The sequence below is a fragment of the Abramis brama genome (assembly GCF_963993115.1).
Source record: "Abramis brama genome assembly, chromosome: 24".
NCBI classification, from domain to species: Eukaryota; Metazoa; Chordata; class Actinopteri; order Cypriniformes; family Leuciscidae; genus Abramis; species Abramis brama.
In genome coordinates this window covers 20,118,444-20,132,716 of record NC_139986.1, presented here as the reverse complement: position 1 = coordinate 20,132,716, position 14,273 = coordinate 20,118,444, and the positions used below count along the sequence as shown (strand labels likewise).

The 14,273-nt window shown below is 36.1% G+C and overlaps 1 protein-coding gene across 1 annotated transcript in view; it reads right to left on the bottom strand.

The window, feature by feature from the left end:
* Positions 1 to 5,039: 5,039 nt before the first annotated feature.
* The window catches only part of tmtopsb (teleost multiple tissue opsin b), a 41,150-nt gene continuing 31,916 nt past the window's right edge, over positions 5,040 to 14,273 (bottom strand). Inside the window, exon 4 of the mRNA XM_084102552.1 lies at positions 5,040 to 8,618. Within this exon, the coding sequence (XP_083958678.1) occupies positions 8,352 to 8,618 (267 nt within the window). The 3' untranslated portion in view covers positions 5,040 to 8,351. The remainder of the gene's footprint in view (positions 8,619 to 14,273) is intronic.

Sequence of the window (14,273 nt, the reverse complement as noted above, 5' to 3'; positions counted from 1 at the left end):
CACACTATAAAAGAACAGCAGCTAAGTAGAAATGGCGTGCTGACCCAGTTTGACTCGCAATGATTCAAACCTTTTCAACTGAGGAACCTGAGGTCAGACATAATAGAGCCATTTAGGAGCAGTTTTGACTGTTCATTGGGAAATCTCTAAAGAGGTTGTGCTCTGATGCACAGTAAAGGCATTCGATGACAGAAATCTTTTACGAGAGCACTGCGCTCTGGGAGACTGCTTTGCAAATGGTCTGGAAAAGGGCACCAAAGGGCATTGAAGACAAGTGTGAATGTTCAAATCCTGGCAAGAGAGCTATTTTTTTTCTAACTGTGGATAAATATTTAAACGTATATATATATACAGCGACCATTTTATAATATCGCAACCATTTTATAATATATATGATGGAATTTATTTTATCCAGAGAACTGGCTGTACGGTGGAAAGCAAGGATGCACCCTAAATTAAAAATAAAACGCCAAAAACCAAAATTAATCATCTTAAACGTTAAAGTGAATTTAGACATCACAACGTACATGTACCAATATCTGTAAATATACTGATGTGCTGATATTGGTACTAACATTCTGTATTGTAATATACAGTACAATATACAATATATATTATAGATACAATATATTATAGATACAATATATAATTTAGATACAATATATCTAAATTACGATATATGCGCACAATGACAAATGCAGAAAAGTTAGTTCATGACTTCAAGGCTAGATTATTATAATGCTCTACTGGGTGTTTGCCCCGCACACTTAACAAACAAACTCCAGCTGGTCCAAAATGCATCGGCTAGAGTTCCTACAGGAATATGACCATATTAGCCCGGTTCTGTCAACACTGCATTGACTCGCTATTAAACATTGCATACTTTTTAAAATCTTGCTAATTACTTACAAAGCACTAAATAGTTTAGCACCCCAGTACTTGAGCGAGCTCTTAACGCATTATAATCCTTCACGTCTATTGCGATCTCAAAATTATGGCCAGTTGATAATACCTAGAATATCAAAATCTACTGAGGTAGATCTTTTTCCTATTTAGCACCAAATCCCAATAGTCTTCCTAGACTTGTTCGGGAAGCAGACACACTATGTCAGTTTAAATCTAGACTAAAAACACATCTCTTTAACCTGGCATACACATAGCACATTATCAATGTCTATTATTAAAATTAGTTTATTGATGAATGCCCTGCAGAGACCGTGTCTAGATGATCCCTTGTTAAGGCCTTGTCGACATCACAGATGCTCAGCAGAGACCACAAGAACCAGACAGGTCCTCCACACAGACCATATGGCCAGCTTCGGCTCCATACCAACGTGATGAATCGATCTTCAAGCAAAAGGAACTGGATGATTATTTGAATGCTACCGATCCCGATCTGAATTCTGATGCAGAATGAATCATAACGACACTGTGTTCTTTCATTGGCCAGAGGAGAACTGGCCCCCCGTCTGAGCCTGGATTCTCCCAAGGTTTTTTTCTCCATTGTGCTGATGGAGTTTGGGTTTCTTGCCACTGTCGCCTCTGGTTTGCTTAGTTGGGGACACTTAATATTCAACAACATTACTGATCTGATTATACTGACGCTGTTATGTGAACTGAACTGAGCAGGATGATAACATCATTTTTTTTTTACGGAACTGATTTATAGATAAAAATAACTAATTTAATAATTGATGATCTTAACAACGGAACTGAATCAACTCTGAATTGACTTCAGCTGAACAACAGCCGAAATGCATAATTTTCCTGTTATCACTTTAAAACTGCTTTTAAACAATCTGTATTATATAATGCAATATATATAAATAAAGGTGACTTGACTTGACTTGTGCATATCTGAAAAGTGTTCTTTGTATGACAGGCGGTTGTAGGGGATGGGTTGAAAAATGAGAGCTTGGTGATCACCTGAATAGGCATGTCAGAACAAATTTTGATTATGAAGATTTACATTATTCCCTTCAAATAGAGTGTACCGATTAATCATTCATGATAAGAGTAGGAAGATAATTTAAGAAAGTAACTTTGACTTCATGTTGAATTTATACAGCTCTGGACTGTACAAGGGATCTGCATTTCTGAGCTGCATTTCTGAAATTGTATTTTGGATAAACACAGCAGTGTGTACAGCCTCCAATGGATGTGATTAATAGTGCACGAAGCAGCATAACATGTTTCCCTGCTATAGTGTTTATTGCTTTCATGTGGCATACTTACTTGGTTAAACGTTCTGTTGGGTGTGCGTGTGTCTTTGTTGGCTGTGGCACGGTTGAGATAAGCGTTGGGCTGTGATGGGCTTACTGAGCTGCGGGGTGGTAGGATGCCAGTGCGCCACAGCGGACGGCCCAGCATGCCAGTGCTGCTCCCTCCCGTACACCTTACTGGAGCCAGTCACTGCGGGTCACTGGCGTCTAATCTGTCACTGAGGGCATCTGGCTCCTGCCGCAGAGAAGCACATCAGCAGATGGCTCTCTCTATGAACTGGCAGTAACAGAGAGACGAGAAGCAAAAACGAAGGGAGAGAGAGAGATTGGGTGGGCGGATGTCACAAATACAAAAAAGACAAAATATGGTGATTACATCATGTATACCCACATACAAAGCAAGCTAAAAGGACTATTTTTCTGAAGTGAGAGAAATGCATGCTTTTTTGTTTTTTTAATCCATGCTCATTCATTTCAATATTTTCAATATTTATTAAATATAAAAACAAATCAAACATAATTAATTTATAATAGTTAGCATGAACAACGTTTTTTAAAAATCATGAATTTCTACAGATGATCATCACTTAAAGCAGAACTCCGGTCAATTTTAACATTGAGCTAATTTTTTTGTAAATTTGGAGTTCAGAGAACAACGACGAAAATTGGTGTTGCCTACACCGTGTTATCCTCTTTTTAAAATTGCCACCCTGTTGACTAGCCTGACTACGTCAGACTTCGTACTTCCGCTCAATTTCATTTCGCTTCTGTACTCAGTCTGAGACAGTGTCAGAGCTTTCCGTTTTCCTCCGGCCTGAAAACAGCCGGCCAATCAACGAACAGAGGGCGGGCTGAGAGCCGTGACGTAGACGCTGATTGTACCGTGGATGCGTATAGATTTACTTCACATAATCTGCAAAAGTCGTTCACAGCCATGTTCACTCCGGTATTTAGCTCGATGGTTTTGTTTTCGCATCATACATGTGTTTACAGTGGAAGTTAGATGCGGCTGAGCATGCGCATAACACACGCCATAACCAAACGTTATGTGATTGGCTTACGGGTAACCAATGATTTTAAACTTCAGACAAGCGCCCCCCGCGAGAAAGAAAACGCTTTTCAATTATGCCATGCCAGACTCTGTCTACGAAGCAAAGCGAAGTAGCAGAGTTTGGTATTACCAGGCTACCTGTTGACTTCAATGGGGCAAGTTTTAAACCTGCTTATAGGGCGTTCGATGTAGACGAAATGTCAAAAGCGTCAGTATATGACGCCCTAGGATGAGAATGCGTTGGTATTGGCAGTAGTATATATAATATATATATATATATATATGTATATATATATATATATATATATATATATATATATATATATATATATATATATATATATATATATATATATATATATATTAGGGCTGTGAAATCGCATCCAAAATAAAAGTTTGTGATCACATAATATATGTGTGTGTACTGTGCATAATTATTTTGTATATATAAATACACACACATGCATGTATATATTTAAGAATTTTTATTTATTTATACATAAAATATTTATATTTATATATAATACAAATTATATATACAGTATATTTAAGCAAATATTTCTTAAATATATACATGCATGTGTGTGTATTTATATATACAAAATAATTATGCACAGTACACACTCATATATTATGTGAACACAAACTTTTATTTTGGATGCGATTAATCACGATTAATCATTTCACAGCCCTAATATATATATATATATATATATATATATATATATATATATATATATATATATATATATATATATATATATATATATATATAATGTACATTAGGCTATATATTATATATTATAATATAGAACATATAGTGTTGATAACAGACCCACAGACTATATGTGCACATACTTCCACACACAGTGACCAAGGTGTGTAAAATTGTTTGACCGGCCGCTATGAAGTCCACACTGATGCAAGTGTGAAGCTAAAAATAATTGATAGAACTGTCAACAGCTCAGTCTTACAGTGTGAAACCTGGAGACCCAACTTGACAAAGTTGTACAGACTCTGACTTACTTCCTTCTGACATTCACCCATCAACACCACACATGTACGCATACACACATTTTCTACACACTCCCTGCATATATATATTTATGAATGCATTTTGTGAAACTATAAGTGAAAGCTCTTGCTGTTTGGCATAATTATTTGGAAATATATGCAGTTTGCATACTTGGAAATGACAGTATACTCACTTCATTTTTTCTTACCCTGATATTAATTCTGCATATTTCATCTTTCTAATGCACCTGCTGCATCTGATGGCCCATCAACAACTACTTTTTTCAAACTGTGAGAACTCTTTCTGTCTTTCAGCATTTCTCTCTCCCTCACCGGCTCTCCACCACCTTGACTATTGATTCATTCTTCTCAGAGTGGGATTTATCATACTATGGTGTGACTTTCCCATTTTCAAGTCTCAAATCAGATCCCAGTACATCACACTGTTATGACAGAAACTAAGAAAGCGGACATCTGTCACAAAGACAGATGACACAGATGCTTTACCCTTTGCATTTTGGTATGAAAGAATAGGAAACATTACTCATTTCACATAAGAGAGGATATATGAGAAAATATCTGACAGCTCAGATCACCGTAGATTTCTTATACACAATAGCAAAGCAATCTGGAAATATCAATAGAGCACAAACTCTGAAATATGCTACTCTCTGTTGTACAAATGGTATTCAAAGCATGTTACAAATAAACAAAAATAGTAATTTCTATAAAAGCCACATACATATTGTATATCCAGAGCAGACTGATATTTTTATTATTAGCATTAGCATTTGTAACAGGAAAAATAAATCTGCCTTGGTAATATGTATACAGACGGATGTTAGCACACACGCACACACACTTGTACAAACGAAATAGTGATCATCTGTCAAACATTTCAATGCTTTTAACGTGCAATCACAGCACAACAACAAATCAAACTTAATTTTGGGGCATATAAAAAAAAATCAAAGGAAGAAAAACAAAAACAGCAATTTGAATCTTATTTGCATTGCATTAAGCGAGCTAGACAAAAAAAAAGGGAAAAACAAAACGGCTCTCATATAAGCACTGGACTGTAACAAATGTAGTTTTTGATTAATGTCCAAAAACTGCATTCACTGTGCTGTTCATTTGCATTTTTATGCATTTCAAAGTGCTGTTATCTTGCATTTCCATATGTATCCTGACACAACATATACAGTAGAGCATTGACGGCTTACAACATTCTTGCTTAATGTACAGAATTCAGAGAAAGTTTTGCACATCGTCAGCTTTGCACTGCTGTACCAGGACGGCAACTCATAAAAATGACTCGCATACAGCTTCATCTAGAAATGATCCTCAAAAATACTCACTAAAGTTTGTTTCATACAAATAACCTTCCAAAGACCCTACAAATAGCCCTCAAAATAAACACTGTAATCAAACTTTCGGATAAATGTCAGTTTGTTTCATAAATCCAACTCTTGTAAAAATGAATCCTGTGAAATGGCTCTCATCTGAATGCTCTCATCTGAATGGCTGATGAGAAATGCTCTCATCTGAATGGCTCTCATCTGAATGATAAATAAATAAATATGTACCATACTGTTCAAATGTTTGTGGTTGGTAAATGTTTTAAAATGTTTTTTGAAAGAAGTCTCTTATGCTCACCATGGCTACATTTATTTGAAAATACAGTAAAAACAGTAATATTGTAAAATGCAATTATTAAATTATTACAATTTAAAATAACTATTTAAATGTATTCATGTGATGCAAAGCTGAATTTTCAGCATCATTACTCCAGTATTCAGTGTCACATGATCCTTCAGAAATCATATAATACGCTGCTAAATGTCTTAACTGTCACTTTTGATCTATTTAATGCATCCTTGAAAAATTAAAGTATGCATCCTTGTGAAATTAAAGTATAAATTACTCGCCTCAAACTTTTGAACAGTAGTGTAAAATTAGACACTGATTTCTTTTACATTACAGTTTTTAGTGTGTATACTGAATATAAGAAAGTATATTGAATATAAGTACAAATGAAACTGATCAGTAAAAAATTGATACCAAAACACGTACAGTAAGAAATACTTTGAAGAAGTCGTAAAAAAATATCTACATCTTTCAAATCTGCTTCAGAGTTCAAAATCTTACCTACATGTGATTTATTTCTCTTATAATATTTATCTTGTCCGATTGTGAATGTTGCTGCATTTGTAAATGCAGATCAGCTGATTAGAACAGTCACATCCCCACTTGGGACCCCTAGGCCAATCCCACATTATTCAAATCTTCAAACAGGAGTCAACAGCTTGCTTATTGCTGAGAAGCCTGTCCCTTTAATGCTAAACACATTTAAATATACATTACAAAACCTAACTACCAGAATCAAAACATATGAATACTAATGAAAACATATGAAATGCTCTAAATGATTAATAAGTTGTTACCAGTTTCTGTTGCATGTTTTGGCTTCAAGGCATTGCTTTACAATACATTATGGTTTATGAAAGCTTGGCATTTAATTATTATTCCTGTGTAAACAGAATGATGAAGACATTTCATGGGATGGGTGCTTGCAGCCAATTTCACATAACATGCCAAGGAAATTGTGAATTTAAAATGAATGAATTGTGAATTTAAACCTGGAAATATACAGACAACTATTCTCGAACTGTTTTCAATTGCTAAGCAGTTTTACATGTTACACAATAACTGTTAAAATAGACTGTGTGCTAAAATAAAACTTCAGAGCTTACATATAAATATTTATTTGTAAAAGTGTATTTCATGTAGACTATTGCATTTTAATTTTAAAGGGGTCATGTATGATACATTTTTAACACTTTTCCCTGAGGTCCATTAATAATGATAGTCAAGGTTTCTTATACCTCGGTGTTTTCTAACATTTTGAGGATTATCATAAAGCAAATTCAGTTTAAAGGGATAGTTCACCCAAAAATGAAAATTCTGTCATCATTTAATCACCTTTATGTCGTTCATTTGTGTTCTGAAGATGAACAAAAGTCTTGAAAAAGCGACATGAGGGTGAGTAAATGATAAAAACTAAAAAATAAAAAATAAAGTTTTTGGGTGAACTGTCCCTTTAAATGAGCTGCATAAACTGACTGATGCAATCAGGTTAAGTTTCATTAAACTTAAAGTCTATTGGCAATTGACCTTTTTTTTTATTTTTATTGAATATTGCAGTATTTCTTACAAATGATTTATCTGTGCACATAATTATTATTATTTTGTTTTTAATTCATGTGCTCATGTAATCTTTAATTAAAATATCTCAACATCTCTTCTCTGGTGACGTGGTTACGGGCGTGAGGACGGGATAACCTGTCACAGTTTCATTTGGATATACATCAAAATAGGGAAGAAAAAGCCTATCGAATTTTCCATTTCATGGTGTCTTTAAACACGCAACAATAAAAATTAATTATTGATGTGTAAATGTGGACATGTGTTAAATATATTTGGAATTTTAATAGTAGAACTGCTTCAGAATGTTCAAGATTTAACAGATGCTCTTTTAAAATCAAGAAAAATGATACGACCTCTTTCAATTTCAGCAACATATATCCCTTAACAAACAGAGCATCATGTGCTTACTGTACTTGTACATTTCCACGTGATAAGCAGAATTACAAGAGAAAGAAAAGTATCTCTTTAAACAATGCTAGTCTTGTTGTCCAACATCTGGTAGTGAAAGCGTCCTTGTCAAAGTAAAATATCAGAAACAAACAGGCTCATCAGTTTCACCTCACCAAAATCTGAGAGCACATTTCCATCCTGGACTGAAGAAACATCAACTAAATTAACAATTAGATCCATGTGCATGTCCATGTCATCCCTTTCTTCAGCTGTTCACTAAATATCCATTCTTAGTTTTGTTCCCCCAGAAAGATCATACATGCAACATGACATGATTGTCAGTGAGGGGCATGTCCTAGTTCCATATTCCAAGACACGCCCACTTATCAATTCTCCTTTCTTTTTACCCAATCCGTGACCTCCGTGATTCCACTATATTAGTGTTGGTTTGGACTGACCGTATGAGCTCAGCCATTGTAATAGGCCACAAGAGAGACAACAGGTCTGTTGGTGCGCTGGCCCGCAGCAGGAGAGGGTTTCCCACCCTCGGAGGAACTTTTCTGCCCCCCGCTGTTTGGGGCACAGATAGTAGGATGGCCAGCCGAGGCCACCGCGAAGGTCACATTCTGGCCATTGGCGCGTCGCACTGTCCTGAGAGTTTTGGAGGAGTTTTTAAAGCTGGAGCCTCTCTCTGGGGTGGTGCACATGACGAGCGCATGGAAACATCTGCAAAACTGAAATACAAAGATTGAGAGAGCAGGGATTACATTTCTAAACCTTAAAGGGATAGCTCACACAAAAAAAGAACATTTTGTCATTTTTTTACTCGCCCTCATGTCATTCCAAACCTGGATTTTCCTTCTTCTGTGAAAACACAAAAGAAGATATTTTGGAAAATGCCTGTTCACACTAAGAATGATTACTTTTTTTAGCATCGACACCAAAGGACAATAACATTCTGTTATTAAAACTAATTATAGTTTTCATTATAGTTATTGTCCTTGGTGAGAACAGGCATTAAGTGTTTTTTGTCCATACAATAAAAGTCCAATGTTGTTTTGGACCCTAGTGACGTTTATTGTATGGGCAAAAACTACTGAAGCTTTCTTTAAAATATCTTCTTTTGTGATCCACAGAAGAATGTCAAACAGGTTTGGAACAACATGAGTTTCCTCTTTAAGAGAAGGAAATTCACATTATCAGTCAAAAGACAAACAAGACAATGCCTGAATGTTCACTTGATTGCACAACTCAGCTCATTTCTCCCTTTCTCTGCTGGATTTGCAACTGTACAGACAGCAGGAATAATAAAATAGCAACGTGGGAATCATCAGCCCTGTAATAACAGCTGATGCTATGTCTCCTCTAATGTGGACAGGGTTGTTTGCAAATTGAAAGCTCTAAAATTCATTAACAGAGGCAGGACTTCTCGGCAGGAGTGTAGGCAGTGATTATCTGAGGATGATAGAGATGCCTGATTTAAGGTGCCAATCCCTCGCTGAGCATCTGTGTATATACCTCTACATTCCCCCGCACGCGGATCACACACTCAGAAGAAACAGCCTGCAGGCTTTGACCATCAGGTCACCATAGATGGAAGCAAAGCTAGCTCTGTGTTCTTAAGCTGCACTTTTCATTATAGATAAAGGTTTATTGTAATTAATCATACCAGTCTGCAAAGGTCTCAGAGGAGAAAAACGCATTTTCCAAGAGAAGGTGTTCTGTCGACATGTGTGAGAGATTTACCACATCCTCACAAAACAACCTTCACCATTAAATTGACAAATTCAGCCAAAACCTTGAAGAGGTTTTATGAATACTAAAATGCAGAGGTGCAAGTATTGGTCGCAAAGGTTCAGCAATTCCATTTCTGTAACAGAAACACTTATTTTAACCTTAAAACAATGACAAAGCAAAATATTTTGCACCAAGAACACCCATTTACAGCAGAATAAAATGAGGAAATGTTTGTGTGGCCGTGGCCATTGTGTGGATTGCGTGCAAGTGTTGAGTAGATGAATGGCTAGTCATGAATTGTTCCCTCAGAAGGAGAGTGGAACTAATCCGCTCTTTAAAATTTAAAATTAAAAAAGGGATTAAAAAATCGAATTTCAACCTGGAAATAAACAAAGTTTAAGACGTTTGACAAACACAGAAACATTATGACATAAAATAAATAAGAAAAATGTAATTGTGAAGAATTTCCATATATATTTTTGAACAATATTTATTATTGTAAATACTTTTTTTGACCCATAGAAATCATCTTGTTTAAAGTAACATAATCCACAAAACACAGAGCGAGATTTCACCCCTTGAGAAAACGTAGTGTACTTAGTATACGTCCATGTTCACTGTATACTTATAGTCTACTACATTTCCTCAGAAGATGCAGAACCGTCATGTTTTGTCAGTTTAGTTTCTTTGTATGTTATACACTTGAAACACTGCTGTATTAAAACATAAATGCTTTTTTGATACTCAATCAGTGCCTTTGAAACACAACAAAAAGAGATAGTCAGAGACAGACCTCTGCAGGGGGTTAGATTTGGGTCAAAGGGTCACGGTTAATGGCAGACTGCAGATACACACTTTTCCCAAGACATCTGACTTCAGTGAGCCTGTTAATGGCCATTCAGTGTTTTGTTAGTGCTGATGGAAAGCAATCATGCATGACCCCGACACTCACTGATAGTCCTCCCAAAACACTCTTCATCCCTCCACCAGAAATCCACAGCTAGTCCAAACATACATGTCCTTAATGTTTTCTACAGAGATGGATGACCTATAATGCAATGAATCTGAAAATTGGTCATGTTGCTGTCATCCGTTGCAGGTGTGCAGCTTTTTTTGGGAAAGAGAGCAGGTGAGGAATGTGATGAGTCTAAGGTGGAACGAGTCTATAAATGGATTCAGATCCACACACTCATTACAGGAGCTGGCAGGAGGTCTGGTGAACCCCGCAGAGATGACGAAGGTGGCTTTGCACCTGGACATGCTGTAAGACAGTTAACACAACTATCTGGCTGGGTGTTTCAACCAGAATCAGATTTAGCGCATATGGCACATTGATTTTACATGGCCATAAACTGAATTTACAAGGATTAGATGACATTAATTTTGTTGATTAGTGTGTGCAATTTTCGTTCATAAGTAATGTTCCTGGTTAAAAACTAATTATGCTCCATTGCCAGCATTTGTGGCAAAATGTTGATTACCAGAGGAAATACTAGTTGTAAGGCATCTACAATGAAAATACATGGGGCTGTTAGATCAGATGGATCTCAACGTCAGTGATTTGCGTCATTTGATCCGACCCAGGATAACGAATCCCTGCCAGAAGATTGAGAAAGCCAGGGAAGAGGAGAATCAGGAGACGAAGTGATGATAATAAAAAGAGCAGTTTATTGAATAATCTTAATGCCCATAATGTTTCAATGCTCAGACTTCATCTGACTAGTACAAATTCAACAAGTGTTATTATACCACAGCAAAAACAATGAAAATGACTGCTTCGCAACATCTTCCTGTAATGTTAAAAACCTTGAAATGGAAACATTATCTTTTACTCACGAAAACAAATATCTCTTGAAACCATACAATCACACAATTAAATAGCAAGCATTAGGAAGCATTGCAAGAGCAACAAAATAAGTAAAAAAAAAAGTAAAATAAGAAGTAATATAAAAATATAACATGACAAATGAATAATAATAATAAAATGATAAATCAAATGACAACTACATAAATGACTAATGACTATACAATTAAATCACATAAAAAAAGAAAAGAAAATAAAACAACACAGATGTATGGTTGCTCTCTCAAAGAACACACACACACACACACACAACACACGCACGCACACATGCACGCACGCACACACACACACACAGCTATTGAGAAGCCTTAGATCCTTCAGGGCCAGGCAGTAACTATTGAAAAAACAACTGTTTATGTCCATGAGTATAGTATAGCCACAAAACTTCAATACTATAAATGTTAGCATATAGAATTCAATATTACAACTTAATTTTCATGATGCTATAAAATCTGCTAATCCTAGTAACTTGCGTTATTACGTTTAACACAGATACACGTATACGCTTAGCACAGATATTATGTTCTCACAAAAATGATTTAGACATTATTTACAGCTCAAATAATAAACATTTTGGATGAATTAATGTAAATGCACAGACAAGCTGCAAATTTTGGATGATGGCAGTGTTTGCTTTAATTATTCAATAGAGCTTAACTTGTAAGCAAAACACAGAAAACTCCTTTAAGGGTCAAAGACAAAAAAAACAAAAAAAAAGATTTCAGAACTGTGTTTGTTTGTCAGTATCATTGGAGCTACTACACTCTTATTGTGAGCTAAAAGCTTTCATAAAGTTAGCCTAAATATCTGATAAATAAACTAGCAAGTGATGGAGGACATGTAGAACTTTGTGAATGACCGGCCTTCACATTTTTCAGACATCAGCAGAGCTTGCAATAACACCTTCACCTGTACTTTATGTTCCCCATGATCTGATAATCTGATAATTCCAAGTGTGAAAATTCAAACTGAAGCGTGAGAAAAAAAAATGTCTTTGCAATTTTCTGAACTTCTGAAAAAGTCTGAACTTGACTTAAGCAGTTCTTTCTTACCTCTGACAGATAATGAGCAATAATTTCTGTGTATGCTCATGCTGGATAAGTGCATGTTCTTTTGGCCGGGGTAGCCGGGTACAATCCGGATCAAAGAGGAGTGCTGAGTAGCAGACTTCTGAGCAGATGATGGTCTGGAAAGGAGATGATTGGCTCTCTGTGGGGTGCTGAGAAGCTTGGGAGAAAAGGACAGAACTTTCTCGCCAATTATGCTACACCTGATCACAGGAGGTCCGGAATAACTGATCCCAGTGCTTGGATGAACTGCCTGTCTCTCTGGAAAGCTCTTACTTCGGAAGTGGGCAGTTTTGTTTGTCTCATTGTCTCTTGCATAGTGTGCAATAATAGGTCTATTTGCAGTCACTTTTACAGCAAAAATTCATTTACTTATATTTTTTGTCTTGTTTTGCTGTAAAACCATCAAATTATCATAAAAATATACTCTTACCAGAGAAGAAAAAGGTTGTAAGGGTTTCTTGGTTTAAGCATGAACCTCACTAATTTTTGTTATATTTATAAAAACAATGAAATATGTAAGACATTTATTTTTTTTGCCAGTTGGGTTTCTTGTTTTAAGCATAAAGTAAATAAATAAGTAATTAAGTAAGCAAGCAAGCAAGAGTAACCCCTGACGCGATGTATGATGTAGGATGTCGGAGTATCGTATAGCTAATAAAGTTTTAAATATGGATATTTTTCTTACAAAAACCCAACCCAACCCAACAAAAAAGTCAACTTGCACAGTGCATACAGTCGTCTGCCGGAAGCTAGTTATTATAGCTAATAAAGTTTTAAACATGGATTTTTTTTCTACGCATCGCTTCGCTTCAGAAGGCCTTTATTAACCCCCTGGAGACGTATGGATTACTTTTATGATGGATGGGTGAATTTTTTTGGGCTTCGAAATCTCACTCCCATTTCAATCCCATTATAAAGTGTGGAAGAGCCAGGATATTTTTAAATATATCTCAGATTGTGTTAGTCTGAAAGAAGATAGTCATACTCCTAAGATAGCTTGAGGGTGAGTAAATATGGGATAATTTTTGGGTGAAATATCCCTTTAAGGAAGTTTTCAATGGAAGCCAAGACGAAAATATTGAGAAAATTACTTTTTTGCAGTGCAGTGTGTGTGTGATTCTTATAGCCAATTAATGAACAAGGGAGTTTTTTCAGCGCACTGATGCTTCCCCTAAGCACACATTGTGCTCTTAATAAGGGAGAAAATGTGAAATGTGACAGAAAATTCTTTGCGTCCCAGGAAAGAGGAAGCAGTAAATGCAATTACCACACAGCATGACAGCTCCAGAACCAGGGCGGTATAACAGTACAGTTATTTACTCACGGGCTCAGGAACTTTGCAGCTCTCTCACACTCCAAAACTCACTCTTTTTCCATTCTCTTCCATTTTCTGCTGTCTTTCAATCTCCGGTGGTCATATCGACACATGCCGAGTAGATACTTGAATCTGTACAGCACTTTAAGTCTTCAACTCGCCTCAACTCACAGTTTCCATGGTTACGGGCTGGGAGGAATTGAAGACTGAAAATGACATACAGGTGACTGGTGTCTCCTCTGACAGTCAAAACTAGTTTCTCCAAGTCTTCATCTCCGGTCTTATCACAAGCAATTGTTTGGAGCAGAAGCCATACAGAAGAGATAATACAAAATCTTATGTACACAAGTTCAGAAATAACAATAAAATGTGCATCTTATATCAGTTTGATCATATAAGTGCT